The sequence below is a fragment of the Anopheles ziemanni genome, chromosome 2, assembly GCF_943734765.1.
Source record: "Anopheles ziemanni chromosome 2, idAnoZiCoDA_A2_x.2, whole genome shotgun sequence".
In the NCBI taxonomy this organism is placed as follows: domain Eukaryota; kingdom Metazoa; phylum Arthropoda; class Insecta; order Diptera; family Culicidae; genus Anopheles; species Anopheles ziemanni.
Genome location: NC_080705.1, coordinates 73,033,163 through 73,050,474, shown reverse-complemented (window position 1 = coordinate 73,050,474; position 17,312 = coordinate 73,033,163). Strand labels below are relative to the sequence as shown.

At 45.7% G+C, this 17,312-nt stretch overlaps 1 protein-coding gene across 1 annotated transcript in view; it reads right to left on the bottom strand.

Moving 5' to 3' along the window:
• Positions 1–1,768: 1,768 nt before the first annotated feature.
• The window catches only part of LOC131281258 (ribosomal protein S6 kinase beta-2), a 29,081-nt gene continuing 13,537 nt past the window's right edge, over positions 1,769–17,312 (bottom strand). The window contains exons 2-11 of the mRNA XM_058310532.1: positions 4,953–4,993; positions 4,671–4,800; positions 4,450–4,581; positions 4,243–4,376; positions 3,991–4,182; positions 3,805–3,895; positions 3,481–3,729; positions 3,300–3,407; positions 2,607–3,196; positions 1,769–2,507 (exon numbers count right to left, since the gene is read on the bottom strand). Coding sequence (XP_058166515.1) covers position 2,507; positions 2,607–3,196; positions 3,300–3,407; positions 3,481–3,729; positions 3,805–3,895; positions 3,991–4,182; positions 4,243–4,376; positions 4,450–4,581; positions 4,671–4,800; positions 4,953–4,993 — 1,668 coding nt within the window. The 3' untranslated portion in view covers positions 1,769–2,506. The remainder of the gene's footprint in view (positions 2,508–2,606; positions 3,197–3,299; positions 3,408–3,480; positions 3,730–3,804; positions 3,896–3,990; positions 4,183–4,242; positions 4,377–4,449; positions 4,582–4,670; positions 4,801–4,952; positions 4,994–17,312) is intronic.

The window sequence follows — 17,312 nt, the reverse complement described above, 5'->3', positions numbered from 1 at the left end:
ATCATTCCATTACAGCGAAACTAAAGACCTCTTAAAAACATATTGTAAAGGAAAAAAACATTTATATTAAAATATTAATGTATTACTCTTGTGTAATCTAACCATCCACTAGCGCTCTACAGACACGTTCAGTATATTTAGCTAGAAAAAATTCTTCCCATTTACCACCGTTTTCTTACAACTTTCTTTCTTCACTCACATCTTAGTTTTCTTTCTCCCGTTCGTCGCGTTCGCATGGTTTTCGTTTCTATGGTGATTCTTTTGGTAGGTTCAAGCAAAACTCGTTCATTGGCTGATTGCAAAGTTGGGTTTACTTGTTGTGTTGTTTGCTTGGTATATTATGTGGGATTTTTTACTTTTGCATTTACTCCTTCTTTTTCCGATAAAAATCAGTCATTTTGGTTTCGTCTTTACACTACACTGTATTTAGTTTTTTATTTTACCTTTTTATATCTTTATAACATTCGGTCCACGCAAGACCCAATTCGCTATTATCTTTTTAATGCTTCGATTTATTTTATATGCTCGCTAGCGCCTAGGGATATCCGTTGCGCCCCTCTTTCCACAAGTGTTCCGTTAGTCACATTGTATCTTTCACTATTTTTCAGACTATTGCAAATGGTAGTTTTCGTTAACAGTTTGGTTTTTTGGTTTGCTTGTTGTGTGTTTGTTTGCTTGCTTACGCGTTTTCCTGTTGCCTTTGCAGTGAAGTCGCTCAGTTTTTGCAGGTAAAATCTCTATACACGGGGTAATCTACCACTCAGGCAAGTGTAAGTTCCACGACAAGACTTTCTGTCTCCTAAGTGAAGCAATTGTCTAGCATGGCATGGAAATCTAAATTAAACTGCATGATGATTGGAAATAACTTCGCACATTCTTGATGCGCGTATTTACCTTCCCATTCAAAATAACGCAACGTGGAGCTTAAGGGACAATTGGGAAGAACGAAATTTCTCCCAAAACATATAAAGTAACGGTCGTGAGCTGGTAATGAAGTATACACATTTATATTCTAATAGTTTTACAAAAAAATATAAACATGATTTCACAGTATAGTTTTTTTGTCTTATTGTGTAAGTTAGTGTTCATTTTAGAGTAACTCGTCTTCACTTGTTGATTTTAAAGTTGGCATTTTCTTTAGCTCTCCATAAGATTGATTTTGTGTTATTTGTGATTTCTTGCTTGGAGGGATAGTACGCACCTCGTGCACATATATATTTATACTTCTTTTATCTAGCGAGGATTCTCCGAGCCTAACTTTAGTGGCAATCAATGAACACTGTTTCGGTCCATTTATTTTACTGCCCGCGCTTGGAGGAACATTTCTCTTCTTTGCTATCCAATTTATTTCCGGTGGCAGATTTTGCCAACGGGTGGACTATTTATTGAGAAAAAAGTTATTCCCCAGCTACAATCAGCAGGAGCTGATAAACATGTCCATTTTTTTTATATTTTACCAGCGAAAGAATGTAATACCTGATTGTTTTACTTGTTACCTCAAATTCAGGATAGAATAAACCATTAAGTTTCTAATAGTTTTCATGTTTATCCCCTACTTGAGCCATTCCCTGAAGCAATTTAATCAATAGCTAAAGACACATAACTGTGGTGTTTGAATGTTTTCAAAAGTGTGCAAATTTTTCAATGTTTTTTATTGCTAGCGGCGTCTAGCGTTATGAAATCGCGCACATTTACAATAAACATGATGAGCAGTATCCCTGAACCCCGTGCTGTCGAAATGGTGGGCAAATTTACAAAATATAAAAAAGACTAATAATAAAAGTTTCACATCAAAACATCGAAAATATGTATATCCATCCCAAACGTATTCGTATAGAAAAACAAAAAATCTAATCGATAAAAAAAGTCTTCCCAAACAAGAACGCAAACGGAAAACGGTTCCTATTCCATCGTTACCTCTGTGCGCAGTTTCTTTTCTTCCAAAAATGTTTTTTAGCTCACAATTATTCCATTCCTTTCAATTAGGTACGCTATTATACAACTAAAATCTATACATTTTTGCACAGGCCGAACAGTTTACATGAAAAGAAATTGTTATAAAACAACCTACGGTTTCTTGCCAGTAATTTGTAAAATGTATAAAATAGTGAAGAAGCTGATGTAGAAAAAAAACACAATTCAATAACACGATCCTTGTTCCTGATTCTCAAACGATGTTGTTACGATTGCGATGGCCTGATCATTGGGGGCACCGAGGGGACGATGTCGGTGACGGCGGGAAAGCAATTTGGGCGTAAAGCCGGCGACGGTGATGGGGGGGTGTAATTCGTTATTCTATTTTTTTTCTTGATACCTCCACTCGTTCTCATAGTTCGATCTCTGCCTTGCCTTGCTTATATATTGTTTTGTTTACGCTAGACTACGGTTTAATTAGTTTGAAGGTTTTCATTTTCCTGGTTCCATGCACCGCTGGGTAGAGCATGCGACAAACATGCGCTGCTTAGGTGACAAATTTTCTAAAACTGCTATAGTCCACCAACATTGGCCTGTGTTGAAGAAGAAGAAGAAGAAGAGGAGAATCGAAACCGTTAGAACTGCCTTTTCGTTTGGTTCCCTCCCATCGGGCATACTAAAGAGATACTCACTAAGAAATGGACATTTCCGGATATACGTCCATCATTTCGTCCTGGGGCGACGGTCTCGGTGCGAACGGTTGCAAATGCGGTGGCGTTCGCCGCGCAATGGAAGCGGCACCAAACGCCCGCATCCCGGCCGGGTTGGCACTGGTTTGCGGTTGCGCTGGATGAGGTTGGACCCCTTGGCCCGGATGATGCGACGCGGCACCAAACGCCCGCATCCCGGCCGGGGTGGCACTGGTTTGCGGTTGCGCTGGATGAGGTTGGACCCCTTGGCCCGGATGATGGTGTGAAAGTGGATTCTGTGGATGGTGCTGCTGATGGGGGTGGTGATTGTGCGGATGGTGCAGCAGATGGTGGGGCGGTATGTTGCCATTTTCCATTCCCGACCCGCCTGCCGCACCGCCGGGCATCATGCGGCCACCACTGCTGAGGCTGTTTGGGCCGGACGAGGTAGAACTGCCGCCAAGATGGTGGTTGTGGTGATGCAGATGGTGACCGTGGTGGTGATGGTGGCGTGGCATCCGGCGAGGTGATCGTGGCGTCGTCACGCGTGTCTGCATCTCTTCTAGCACCGACGGAGCGACGTATGTGAAACCCTACAAACAAATCAAACCATCGTTTTAGAAACATCACATAAATCAACCGGAAGCATGCCAATGTTGAAACATTTCCGGAAAATCATCTCCCACTTTCCCTCACCTGGAAGATTAGGTTGGCACTCTCACTCAGCGTTGTCTCGTCGGGCGAATCGACCGGAATCTCCTTGGTGAATTTGGTGTCAAACTGTGACACATCGTCCTCGCTGGCCTGTGAAGCGCGAAAAAAAAGCCGGGTTCAATCAGTGTGTCCAAAGTTTCCGCGAAAGACATTTGCAACTCACCAGCACTGGTTTGATCGGTGGTTCCAATCGTCTCGCCACCACATCCTCCCAGTTGACGTTCTTGAAGAATGGATGCGCCCGGACGGCCTGCCCATCGGTCGGTCCGCTGCCGAGACGCTGCGAGACCTGCCGCTTCATCAGCCGTCGGATTAGATCGCGCGAGTCCGGCGTCAGGTAGCCGGGGATGTTGAGCTTATCCTTCAGGATGGCATCGACCGTTTTCTTTCGATTGTCCGCACAGAACGGTGGCTGCACGAGGGGAAGGAAAAGGGGTTCCGGTTGTTTTTTGTGTCACTCGTCCGGCGCTCATTTTTTTTTGCTTACCATTCCCGTCAGCATGTCGTACATGAGGGCACCGAGGGACCACCAATCCACGGCCTTACCGTGTCCACTACGCATCAGAATTTCCGGAGCCCTGGATAAAGCGAAACGAGCCGGGAGAGAAATGGCAGCGAGTCAGTAAAACAAACGCACGGGAATGCCACGGGTCGAATGAAAATGTCCACTCACATGTACTCGATCGTACCGCAGAACGTGTGCGTCACGATGCCCTCCTGGATGTGTTCCTTGCAGAGCCCGAAATCGGTCAGCTTCACGTGACCCTGCGCATCGAGCAGCACATTCTCCGGCTTCAGATCGCGATAGATGATGCCCAGATTGTGCAGATGCTCCAGGGCGAGAATAATTTCACATAGGTAAAAGCTAAAAGTGAAAGAACCTCATTAATATATTCCTCCCGGAAAACTCCTTCCATCAACTTACCACGCCGTGTCCTCCAGGAATATTCCCTCACGCTCTAAATGCATGAACAGCTCGCCGCCACTCAAATATTCTAGGATTAAATACAGCTTGCCGCCGGTCTGGAAGGCGTATACTAGTTCTACTATAAATGGATGCTGCCGATGGAAAGAAGGAAGGAAAACTCATTAGGATGACGCAGAACGTGAATGTTAAACGTTTAATACTCACCCTAACCGCTTCTAATATATTCCGCTCCGCGCGTGTGTGGGCGGTGTCTTTTTGATTTCTAACTATCGAAGCTTTCTTTAAAACCTTCATTGCGAAGTATGAATTTGCATCAGCACCAGTGGTTTTTCTGACCTGCAAGTAGAGAACCGAACGCGGGCGTGTTAAATATGGGACCGCTCCAACACCGACTTTATCCCGCAATGGGGTGGGGGCGCACTTACTTGGAAGACTTTGCCGTATCCACCCTTGCCTAATACTTTCTTCAGCTCAAAGTCCTGCGGTCCGAGCTTTATCCGGCCGCCCGGATTTATGATGTCCTCCGACAGTGGTATCGTTTCCGAACCCTCGGTTCTGTGCGAATGAGAAACAAAAGCAACGATCAGACGATCCATTTACAAGAACCAACGTTATATGATGGAAATCTATCGCTCGTTTTGAATTCGAATCCAGAGTCCAGGTCCAGAAGAAATGATCCACTATTATTGCGCTTTAAGCTCACTTACTCTAGATTTTTGTTGATGTATAGTTCCGGTTCCAGGTCGACCTGTAGAAATAAAATGGAACGGAAGAGAAAAAAAAATAGCGCAACATTAGTACGATGCTAATATTTATGATCGATCGATCATTTATTAACCAGTGAATATTGAAGCTGTTTCAACAAGATGACCCTTTGACAGCGAACAGCCTTTTGACAAGGCAAAGCAAAAAATGTCCCGTACATAAATTAAAATGCCTTAAACATTTTAATTGCATTTAACATTTTCTAACCAACAAAAATTTAGATGAAGGAAGATAAATTATTATGTCGATCATACAGAAACATCGTGAGGTTTCAGGCATGGTCTCTTCTCTGAGATTATATTCCTTTTTTTCAAAATTAGGGTGAATATTTTAGACTGCTTTTGCAATCATAACAAAAAAATTGGAGGTTCCAAGTTTCTCTTTCCTTCGTGAAAATTCGCCGGTCAGCATCGGCTTCTTCCGCGTTTCATTTCCTTCCGTGCCAAGACCAGACCGCTTCAATCATTGCATCCAACGGCTCAATCATGCATAGAATGGCAAAAGCTGGCGACGCCGTCAAAACAGAATGAAAAACATCCTCAACGCCGTGTTCCGTGGTGGAGGTGAAACACGAAAATGCACACATCGAACAACCCAAATCCGCATCATGCACGCTAAACATAGAATGTCACAGGCGTCGAAGTCGTAGTGGGCCCCTTCTTGGTCCGTGCGCACTCTGTGTATCGCATTACATTTTCCGCAAGGGGGAAAACCGACATCCGGAAGCCGTAGTACCCACCCCAAAGAGGCACACACAGGGAACACAGGCGCGAGGCGAGGAATGAGTGGTAGCGAGCAGATGCAGACGATCATCATCATCATGATCCTCATCCTCATCCAAAGAACGGAACGAAGAAGACGAACTGTCTGCGCCGCCGGGATGTCGTTGAACTTTGGTCGGCAGACACCCCACACCCCGTCACCGAGAGAGGGAAGAGACGATGACATAAACCATACATGGTTGTCCCCTGTTGCACGCCCCGAACGTCTTGCCTTGGCCGTTTTTCTTCACCCGGCGGTTCTTGGTTTCACGGATTGTGCCAGCTGTGGCAGGGCAACCGCTTCTCTTCTTCCTCTGGCGCGAGGACACAACCATTCAGTCGGACCAAAGTACAACGACTCGCCTTTTCGAAGGAATTGCGAGCGAAGGGGCGCTTTTACGGTTCGTTTTTAAGGACACCGATACGATGCACCCGACGAACGCATTTCGAAAGGCCCTACCAGCATCATTTGTCAGCTGTTTTTCCCCCTTTTTGGGCGGTGTGCCGTGTTCAACAGCGTGTGACAGCCGGTTCCCCCGCATCGCTTGTCGATGTTCCAGTCCATCCTAATTTAGTGCTTATGAGTGTCGGGGCCCATCGGAAAACGGGGATAAACGATGAAACGTTTAGACCGTTCCGGAGGAGATCATGGTGCATTGTTTCGTGTTTCGGGATGGAAAAATCAATTAACGAAATTCTACAAACGAAACAAAAACGGAACAGAGGTATTTTTCAAAATATTCTTTTCATTTGACGGCACTTCTTTGGCAAATGGTTTGTAGCGTTTTATGATCGGGTTATTAAATTTTTCTATCAATTGAGTAAGGAGAGACATTTACATTCTGTTAGGTAAACCTCCAAGCGTTCCAGAGCTCGTTTTGAATGTTTAGCCATAACGAATCGTTTCGTTAAATTTGCTGTACAGATAAAAGATAATATAATTGTGGTAAAAATATGCCTGATCGACTTGCTGATCATGTACGTTGTTGTATATTGCTTGGAATTTTTAAGCAAGGAAAAACGTAGTTTGATAAGTTTTTATCAGTTATATTTTTAATTAAGAATGTTCGAATGAATTGAATTCTGATTTCTAGGTTTTTCTCAATAGTCCTAACCAGTCAAAATTTTGCAAAAACTTCTAAATGAATGCTGGATAATCAGAAATATAAAATCTACATAACGCGTACATTTGAACTTGAGTTTTATTTTTGTTTGTTTCCTATTTAAACATACAAACCATAACCGAATTGTGGTAAAAAAAATGCGTGCTCAACTTGTTTATCATGATTGGAATTTTCAAGCAAGAAAAAACCTAGTATGATTATTTTTTTAAACCATTTTTTTATGTAACAATGAATTAAATTCTAATTTTTTTTTCTCGCATTTTTCTCAATAGTTTAACTTCTAAACGAATGCTTGATCGTCAGAAATATAAAATCTATATTTGAACATGATTTTTATTTGTGTTTATTTCCTTCTTCGCAACGTTTAGGGTTCAAGAGAGGCGTCAGTTCCTCTCCGAGACTCGTTGCGATCGGACGCACTTTTTACAGAGCAGAGTGTTAAAAAACGTGCAAGAGCAAGCCACATCATGGCTGCTTCGAGAAGCACCCTGCGGGTGGATTTCTCGAAGCTCCCCAAAAGGCCGTCCTTGATGGAGGCCACAACCCTCGCCATGACCAAGCTGGGTCTAAGCAGCTCTTCTATCCTATCAATCCGGACGAAGCCGGCATCCCACTTCCTTCACATCCGAGTGAAGGACCAGAGCCTTGCTCTAAGAACCGTCGAGGAGAACGACGGCAAGCATTCTCTCGAATGCGACGGGAAGAAATTCCCGATTCCGATCGCAATGGTCGACAATTCCGTGGTCATCAAAATCCACGACCTGTCCGAGGACATCACGGACAGATGCATTACGGATTTCTTTGCTCGCTACGGAGAAGTCCGGTCAATCCGAGCCGGAGTATGGGCGAAGCCATACCCGTGTGCCGGAATCCCTGACGGATACCGCTACGTCACAGCGGTCTTGTCTAAGCCGGTGCCGTCATACGTCTCGATTGGAGGGGAAGAGACGCTGATAACATACTGGGGACAGCAGCAAACGTGTCGAACATGCCGTCTTGCTGCACACCATGGGATGACCTGCACCCAAGGCAGGAAACTGGTGGCTCAGAAGACGAGCGTCAACGAGAGGCTGTCGTATGCCTCAGCGGTGCAGAATGGCACCGAAAACCCTGCTCCAGCAACAGTCCCCCGGGCGAGCACACAAACCGTCCGTGCACCGACCGACCCGGTGAGCACACCGACCGTTCCGGCAAACACAATGCTCATCCCATCGAGCACACCGATCATCCCGGCGCCCGCATCGACCGTCCCGGAGAGCGCACCGGCCGTCCGCGCACCGACAGTCCCGACGAGCACATCGACCGTCGCGGCGAGCACATCGACCGTCGCGGCGAGCGCACCGGCCGGTGCTTCGAGTCTGACAATAGGCGCACCAGCAACGATCATCCCGATGCAGGCCACTAGCGTTGCGGCTAGTACACGGACCGTCCCGGCAGTAGCATCTTTCATCCGGGCAAGTGCGTTGACCGTACCGGCAGCATCGACCAGCACCAAGATGGACAACGCCGGACTTCAGGTGGACGCCGATACCTCATCGACGTTCAAAGCCCCTCGTGTCCCTTCACCTTCCGCTACATCTTCATCCCTTTCCTGGCAAACAGTGGCAGGTAAGAGAAAGACGGACGAACAGACGGACAGCGACGTGTCGTGCAAGTCTGGGGAGGAACCGATCAAGCGTAAGCCAGGTCGTCCTCCCAAAAAGACCAATGCCACGGCAGCGAAACCGACTGGGGTAATGGAAGTGGACGCATAGTGGTTTGGTGGAAATGGATGAGTTGATGACATCAGTGACGATCGCATCGATAAACATCAATGCGATATCCAATTCCACCAAACTAGATGCACTACGAACTTTCATACGTACTCTTGACACAGACATAATCTTCCTACAAGAAGTTTCTGTCAAAGACTTAGTGCTCCCTGGGTACAATGTTGTAACAAACATTGACCACACAAGGAGAGGTACAGCGATCGCCTTGCGGGTGAACCTAAAATTTTCTCACGTCGAGCGTAGCTTGGACTCACGACTAATCTGCGTCCGGCTTGAGAATTCTTCCACGCTATGCAACATTTACGCTCCTTCGGGAAGTCAAAACAGAGCTGAGCGGGAACTCTTTTTCAACCGCTCGTTGGCGTACTACCTGCGGAATGCACCGGGACCGGTCATCCTTGCAGGGGACTTCAACTGCGTGCTGAAGTCCAAGGACGCGACGGGTATGGGGAATACGAGTCTCACTTTGCAAAACTTTGTTGACAGTATGCAGTTGTGTGACAGCTGGGAGGCTCTCAAAGGAAACTTTGTAGAGTTCTCTCACATCACACGTGGTTCGGGCTCTCGCATCGATCGCTGCTACGTCTCTAAGGACATGAAGGATCAACTGCGTGCAACAGACATGCACGTATTGTCTTTCTCGGACCATAAGGCGCTCACGGTGCGCATCTGCCTTCCAAACATACCTCGGTTACGGCAAAATGGATACTGGCAACTTCGGCCACATATCTTGACAGCCGAAAACTTGGAGGAGTTTAGATGTAAGTGGAACTATTGGACAAAACAGCGAAGGAGCTTTGGCTCCTGGATGGAATGGTGGATTCATTTCGCCAAACCAAAAATAAAATCGTTCTTCCGATGGAAAACGAATGAAAAATACTCCATGTTCCGCTTGCAGCATAACATTCTCTATGCGAAGTTAGAGTCCTCATACGGTCGGTATCTTTCCAATCCGATCGAGTTGGTCAATATCAACCGTATAAAAGGAGAAATGCTACTCCTTCAGAGGCGTTTCTCTGAGGACTTTACACGGATTAACGAAACAAGGGTGTGTGGGGAAAACCTCTCCACCTTTCAGCTTGAGAAACGAAGGCGGGAGCGCACCGTGATCACCAGACTTACGTGTGACAACAACGTTGTTTTGGACTCTCCTAAACAACTGACAGACTATATACATACGTACTACAGGGAGTTATACACCGACGAGACAACGAACGTTGACGATACTTTTGCCTGTCATCGTGTAATCCCCGAAGATTGCGAAATCAACAACGATTGCATGGATGAGATCACCTACGGTGATGTCCTTCATGCAATTGAAAAATCGAAACCTCGAAAGTCTCCTGGGCCGGATGGAATTCCGATTGAATTTTATCAGCGAACGTTTGGGATAATTTGGAGAGAAATCATATTGATTCTCAACGAGGCTCTCAACGGTCGTTTCCCGGCGGCCTTTGTCGATGGGGTCATAGTGCTTGCGAGGAAAAAGGGAGATGGGTGCAAACTATCTTCGTACCGTCCGATCTCTCTGCTTAACACTGACTACAAGCTGCTTTCCAGAATTCTGAAGCTGCGGCTCGAGAAGATTATTGCTAGGTGGCAAATCATTTCACCGTCGCAGAAGTGTAGCAATAAACCCTGCAATATCTTCCAGGCTGTACTCTCTGTTAAGGAGAGAATATTCGAACTTAAACGGAAGAAGAAGTGTGCAAAACTCGTCTCTTTTGATCTCTCGCAGGCGTTTGACCGTGTTGACAGGGGCTTCCTGTTTGGAACGATGGATTCATTAGGGTTTAATCCCGCACTAGTGCGGCTTTTGAGGAAAATTGGTGAGCAATCTTCGTCCCGTGTCATTGTAAATGGATCCCTATCACCTGCCTTTCCCATCCAACGTTCCGTGCGACAAGGAGATCCCTTGTCAATGCACCTGTTCATCCTCTACCTTCACCCCCTCATCAAGAGACTCGAAGATATATGCTGCGATCAGGACGACCTGATCAACGCGTATGCTGACGACGTCTCCGTGGTGAGTACTTCCCCTTCCACAATCGAGCGGGTGAGAGCAGAAATTGAGGCCTTTGGAGTCACTTCTGGAGCGAGGTTAAACGTCCTTAAAACCACGGCTCTGGACATCGGAATGGTGACAACCGAGAACAGAATCAGCCTGCCATGGCTGCACACCGTAGAACGGCTCCGTTTACTTGGAATTCTGTTCTCTAACAGTATCCGGGAAACAGCGGGCCACAATTGGGATACTGTTATCAATCACTTTCGTCAGTTGGTATGGCTGCACAGGGTGAGAGATCTAAACCTGCTGCAAAAGGTAACGCTGCTCAACTCATTCTTGCTCCCTAAGCTATGGTTTGTTGCGTCAGTCTGTGGCCCTCGCGCAATGGACATAGCCAAGGTGACAAGTTTGATCGGATCTCTCCTATGGAACGGATCTGGGGGTATACGTGTCTCGCTCCAGCAGCTGGCCCTGCCACGAGACCGTGGGGGCTTAAACCTCCACATCCCAGCCGTGATGACAGCAGCCCTACTTACAAACCGCTATGTTGTAGAACATCAAAGCCTCCCATTTGGAGCCCAACACATCTTGTGTGCGGGAAACCCCCCAGATATTTCACCGATACCATCTACGTATCCGTGCCTTCGCAGTGTTATCCAGCAACTGGCGTACACTCCATCGGCGGTAAAAAAACAGCTATCCACCAAGGCCCTCCGCAGGTTGCAAGTGAACAGACTACCCCCAGCCAAGATTCAGTCCCATCCGAAGGCAACCTGGAAAAAGGTGTGGAACAACATACACCGAAGCAAACTAACAGCGGAGCAAAGATCCACCTTATATTTGCTCGCGAATGGCAAGATCCCGCACGGAGAGCTGCTTATGCGTATGGGACGCACGTCTTCGGCTTCCTGCATGTTCTGTGTTGAGTGTGACACCCTGGAACACATGTTCACCTCCTGCACTCGCGTTATTGCCGCCTGGGACCTGCTGCAGCAGTGCATCAGGAATGAAGCTCCAGGGTGTCAGTCGTCCTTCGAGTGTCTCCGATTCCCAGTGCTTGGGAAGATAAGCATTGCGCAGCGGAAGGTTGTCCTTCGTTTGTTTGCAAACTACATCATCCACATCATTGGAAACAATGATGCTGCGATCGATGTAAATGTCCTTAAGTGTGCACTGTATTTGTGATTATAGAGTATAAGAAAATTTTGTTTGTACACCTTATCTATTTATAAAATAAATAGTTTATGTTTTATAAAAAAAAAAACATACAAACCATAACCGAATTGTGGTAAAAAAAATGCGTGCTCAACTTGTTTATCATGATTGGAATTTTCAAGCAAGAAAAAACCTAGTATGATTATTTTTTTAAACCATTTTTTTATGTAACAATGAATTAAATTCTAATTTTTTTTTCTCGCATTTTTCTCAATAGTTTAACTTCTAAACGAATGCTTGATCGTCAGAAATATAAAATCTATATTTGAACATGATTTTTATTTGTGTTTATTTCCTTCTTCGCAACGTTTAGGGTTCAAGAGAGGCGTTTGACGGCCATTCTTTTATAGCGTACAAATCAAATGTGAACTATTTTTAGCCACCCATTCTAGACCTCAAAAATCATTCCAATTCCTTCCATTTGCGTTTGCATTGATTTTTTATGCCGCAAAGGTCATCACACAATCAGCGAAACGGAATCCCTCGGACCAAACTTATCGCTCGCACATTGCCCGGCTGGTTGGTATTCTCGGATTCATCTTCATGGCTGCAGTAAAATAAACTTTTACTGCTACGGCGGGAGGAAGTCGGATGCAGCATCAACAAGCAGCTTAAAAGCGCACGTAGAAATCTTCCGTAAGCAGCACCACCTTCGGAGATGATAACGGAGAGCCGTTGCACACTCGAATTGCTTATGCAAACTTTGTCCGTTTCTTATTTTTCTCGATCGCTCCTTTTTCCCTCCGAGATTAGCGCATCCATAATCACGTCCCGGGAAGGCGCCAGCGGAAGTCACTGCTTCACCGTCACGCTCTTTTCCGCTGTGGCAAAATTCGACACCTTAAACCGCGATTATCAGGCTCGGGCGAAAAAGTGAAGCAATTGGAAACTGGTCATAAGATTCTTCGGCTTATTTTTTTTTGTCGTATGACGAGTGAAGTGAAAAAATCAACATCAATCATCTGGGGAGTTGGAAAGGGATGCTGGTACGAAAAACGGTAAGCCCGATGTATTGAATTAGTGCTGGTGTATTGAATTAATGGTGGACAAGATTAACACTTTGTGCGGCCGCCACGCGAAAAAAGATGATCATCTCTGTTATCAGGGCCGGGGGAGAGGGCGACATGGGGGATGAACCGGCAAAAGCAAACCAGTCCAGTTCGAGTGTGTTTGTGAAATGGCGCAACGTGCCAACGGGGGGACAACCTTCGCCCGGGTGGTAATGGGAAGTCCAAACGCAAGCAAACCTCCCCCGGTAACGCCGTAATATGATGGAACGAACTCGAAATCCTCCCTCCCCGATGGCTATTTATACAGGACATTATTCCGCCCGCCGGTCACACCGCTTTTTTTTAAAAAGGTTCTACGTCAGCTGCTGGACAAGAAGTGTAAGTCTGGCCAGCGGACACGACGCACAACACGCGGGCCGTCGATGGTTTGACCCTGAAGTTATCTAATCGCTTCCCGATGGCAAGTGCCGATCGTGGTGGCCCATTCGGTCGAACCGTAAGTTGTAGAAAATGTCTGACTCGCTGAGGGATAGAAAAACAGGCCCTCCACACATACACGTTCGCTGTTCGAGTGGAGTCGAGTACCACACATCATCACCACGAGCCAAGAACTCCTTCCGACAGAGACAAAGAATTGAAAAGGCATCTCAATTAATTGAAGTGTCGTAATCACTTCAATTTGACAAAATTGCTTCGCCGTTCGAGCCGCTTATCGATCCTATGGAAGGGAAAACTTGTTATCGTTCTTTGAAGTGGAAGATTCACTGGAACCAATTGTGGAGGAAACTTGGTAACCTGTTTTGGTTTTATTGTTTATGGTTAGGGAAAAAGAAAACGGGTTTTATTGCGCCCCAATTGCCAAAAGAATTACCCTCAATGTAACCTACACCAACCGAAAATAAATAATACCTTAATGAACAATCGATCCCATCCTTTTTCCCGCTCCCCACTGGCGGTGTTGACCCGGAAAACTACTGATAAACAGTCAATCCATCATAGATAAGATCCTATTCCTTTGTTTTCCACCTACAACCATGATGACATGAGTCTTTAATAATGTCTCCCCAATGTTGCGAACTTCATGAAAATTCGAAACGACCAACCAGGAAGACGATGAGGACAAAACGAGAACGCTACACGCGCGCGCAAAAAACATCACACAGAGCAAACGCGACCCCGTCTAGGAGAAAAACCTTGTAAGGTTATTGACATCACTTCCGAAACAACGGCAACACCCCACACGCCCAGCGCTACCCATCGGATCGGGGCGGGAGGATGGGGCCCCCTTCGTCTTGCCCCAACTTTACTTTTCGGTCCGGTTTCTCGCGGGAGGAAAACAAAAGGGGAGCTAAATTACTCGATCGGGTGTTAGTAGTAGTAGTGGTGGTAGTAATGTACTTCTAGTAGCACCGGTCTTGGTTCTTAATGGAATACCAATCAAAACACAACCCTTCCGAACCACATCGACAGTATTTAGGTCGTGAAATAAAAATTCGCCCATGGAATGGTTTTACATCACAAGCAGAAAAAAAGCATACAACACCAAACAAAAATGGAGGCGCACGGTTGACTGTATACGTTTGATATTTGGTGTTACTTCTATTCGATATCCCCGTTTCGGAAACGTCACGATAACGATAGGCGAGTGTTATCGCATGGGTGAGTGAATGAAGGGACGGAAGCATCGGTAGCGTCTTCACGTAATAACGATGGCAAAATGGAAAAGAAATGGATTACATCGCTTGAGTGGGTAGGACAGGCGTGCTTATACGTAACCAAAGATAGCAGAATTTCGCTTCCCATTCCCTTTGCGTGACAGATGCGCATTCATCGTGGATACTACGCCACACACATTGGTGTATCACTTTTGGTGAGATTGCAAATTCTTCTTCTCACGATAAACCAACTAAACTGCGGTTATTTAAGCTACCAAAACCATCGCAAATGTACGTTCTATTAAGGGTATTAATTATTTCGTTTCTTAAGCTAAATTACTATCAACTAGAGTTGTGTAATTTATATTCAGATTCATGAATCCAATTGATTCTTTGTGTTTTAGAGAGTCATTAATCTTTGGATGAGAGATTCATGAATCCCAAAGATGCATCAACTGATGAAAAATGATGGGCCAAAAGTGAGTAGAGGGACCCCACCCGTTTTGTTATTTTTTTTGGTCTCATGATTCACGCCAATGAATGAATCGGGGAGATCCATGAAAGATTCATAAAAATTCATTAAGGCTTTGAAAGATTCATTAAGGTTTGAAGATTCGAATCCCAAAAGATTCATGAATCCATCTGAATGAATCTTAGGTGAAAGATTCTTACACGCTTTCCAGACTGCACCGTCGCGTAACGCGACGTCGCCTGACAGGCGCTGAACTCCATGCAAAAAAAACCTAGCGTGATCCGCGCGACATCGCGCAAGGTTTTTTTTTTTATATGGAGTTCAGCTCCTGTCAGGCGACGTCACGCTGTAGTGTGGACCCCGAGTTATGAATGAATCTCGCCAAAAGATTCTTATGAATGAATCTCACCAAAAGATTCATTATGCACAACACTACTATCACCTCATGAAACAAAAACATCGCTCTTGTGGGTAACATTAATCAACAAAGTTTATAACAATACGCTTCTGAAAACGTTTCCCCTGAAACTTCCATTTTTTGTTCTGATAAAATTTTATGAACATTGAAAAGTTCAAGCAACCTGAATACACCTGATTGTCAAAAATATTAATTATTTTTGTTTGGTGTTCAAAGTAAGGGACGTAAAACATTTAAAATGTGAAAGTAAGGTACGCTTATCACTGGACAGACAATCCATAACGTTCACCCCAATTGAACGTCGAGTTGTCAGTTAATGTAATTAATTAATGTTGCCTCCATCTTATCGGTAAAGGCCGAAAGTACGCTGTCATGAATCAATTTCGTGTACGTTCCTCGGCCAGTCAGCCGCTTGTTAGGACAGCGGACTTTCAGGGGCGGACTACCAAACTCGACAAGAAATTTCGTCCGCTGAAGAAACTGGAGCGAACTTCAAACCGGGACACCGCGGCTTTTGCTTCCGGGATTTTGGCTGAGGGACGGGACTGAACGTCTGACACACCAAGGACATCCTCTTACATGATGCCGATTTTCCTCGAAATGTGCAGGCCGAGAGCAGAAGGAACCCTTTTTCAGAGCGAACATTTCGTCTCCTAGCTTCTACTGTGTTGTCTGTGTGTGCCGACGCCCTAGTGTCACTGCTCGCGTACACTTAGAGCGACGATTACTATTTGCACAATCTGTCGGCCCACCCGTTCGCCACCCTGCTTAGGCTTCCCCTTCCGCCCAGTGTCTTACGCGAGCCACGGAGCTCTATCTCTCAAGCTCTCAGCGACCACAAAACGGCACAAACGGGCGTCACGAACCGCGAAGCTTCTACCCTCCCTTCCCTCACCTCCCTCGTGACGACGCTTCCCGCCTTCCCCTCCCCCCTTCCTAGAGGCGATAAATTTTTGGACTGCGTCAAAATATATTCCAATCGTGCACTACCTTGAACTCGCACTCGCGGACCGGCGGTTTCGTTATCGTTCGATGAACGACGGAAACACCGCACAAACACGTCGACTTGTTGGCGTCGGCCATATTGGACCCGGCGTTTAGGAGCCGCGTAGCTCGGATCGAGGCGGGACCGGGTGGGCGGGCGGGAGAGGAGCAAAAACAAAACAAACCCCCCAGAGATCCGAATGCGAATGGAAGACACATTTTCTTAAACCCATTTCTTGGCCGAAAACTGGTCTTGGTTTGGGGCGAGCTCTTATGCTGTGAAGCAGGACGACGAACGGGGCACAGAACGAATTTATGGGACGGACGAGACCCGGTGAATCGCAACCATACACACACACACACACACACACACAGCACACACGTACGCCCGACTGCACCCAGAATAATATTAAATGTGTTTTATAACTAGCCCCCGTTTTTTTTGTTGCTGCTGTCATTGCCACCAATTAGCGGAGTTTTTCACGCATTATCCGTGATATTTCTTTCAAGTCAGGCCGAAGGAACAGCTCAATTTCCATCGTGCAAGTTACCGTACAAAACCTTAAGTAGGGAAGAAAATTCCACTAAACTTTTCATCTCGAAATGAGTTTTATTTTGTTTCTATTTTTGTACATTGAGTACTTCGTCAGTAATAAATTAATAAATATCAAGAAAAGAGTAAACTATGAAACACCAAACACTAAAAGTTCGGCGTAACTCTTATCAAGTCCCAGTACTTTTTATGTTCCTCCGATTTTAAGTAACACGCAACGAGAAGTTCGAAGAATTTAAATAAAATTATCAAAAGCGAATGGCATCACTAAGGCGCCATTCGTCATGGGGAGAAACATGAGCAAGAAACGTGATATCAGCATCACTGAAT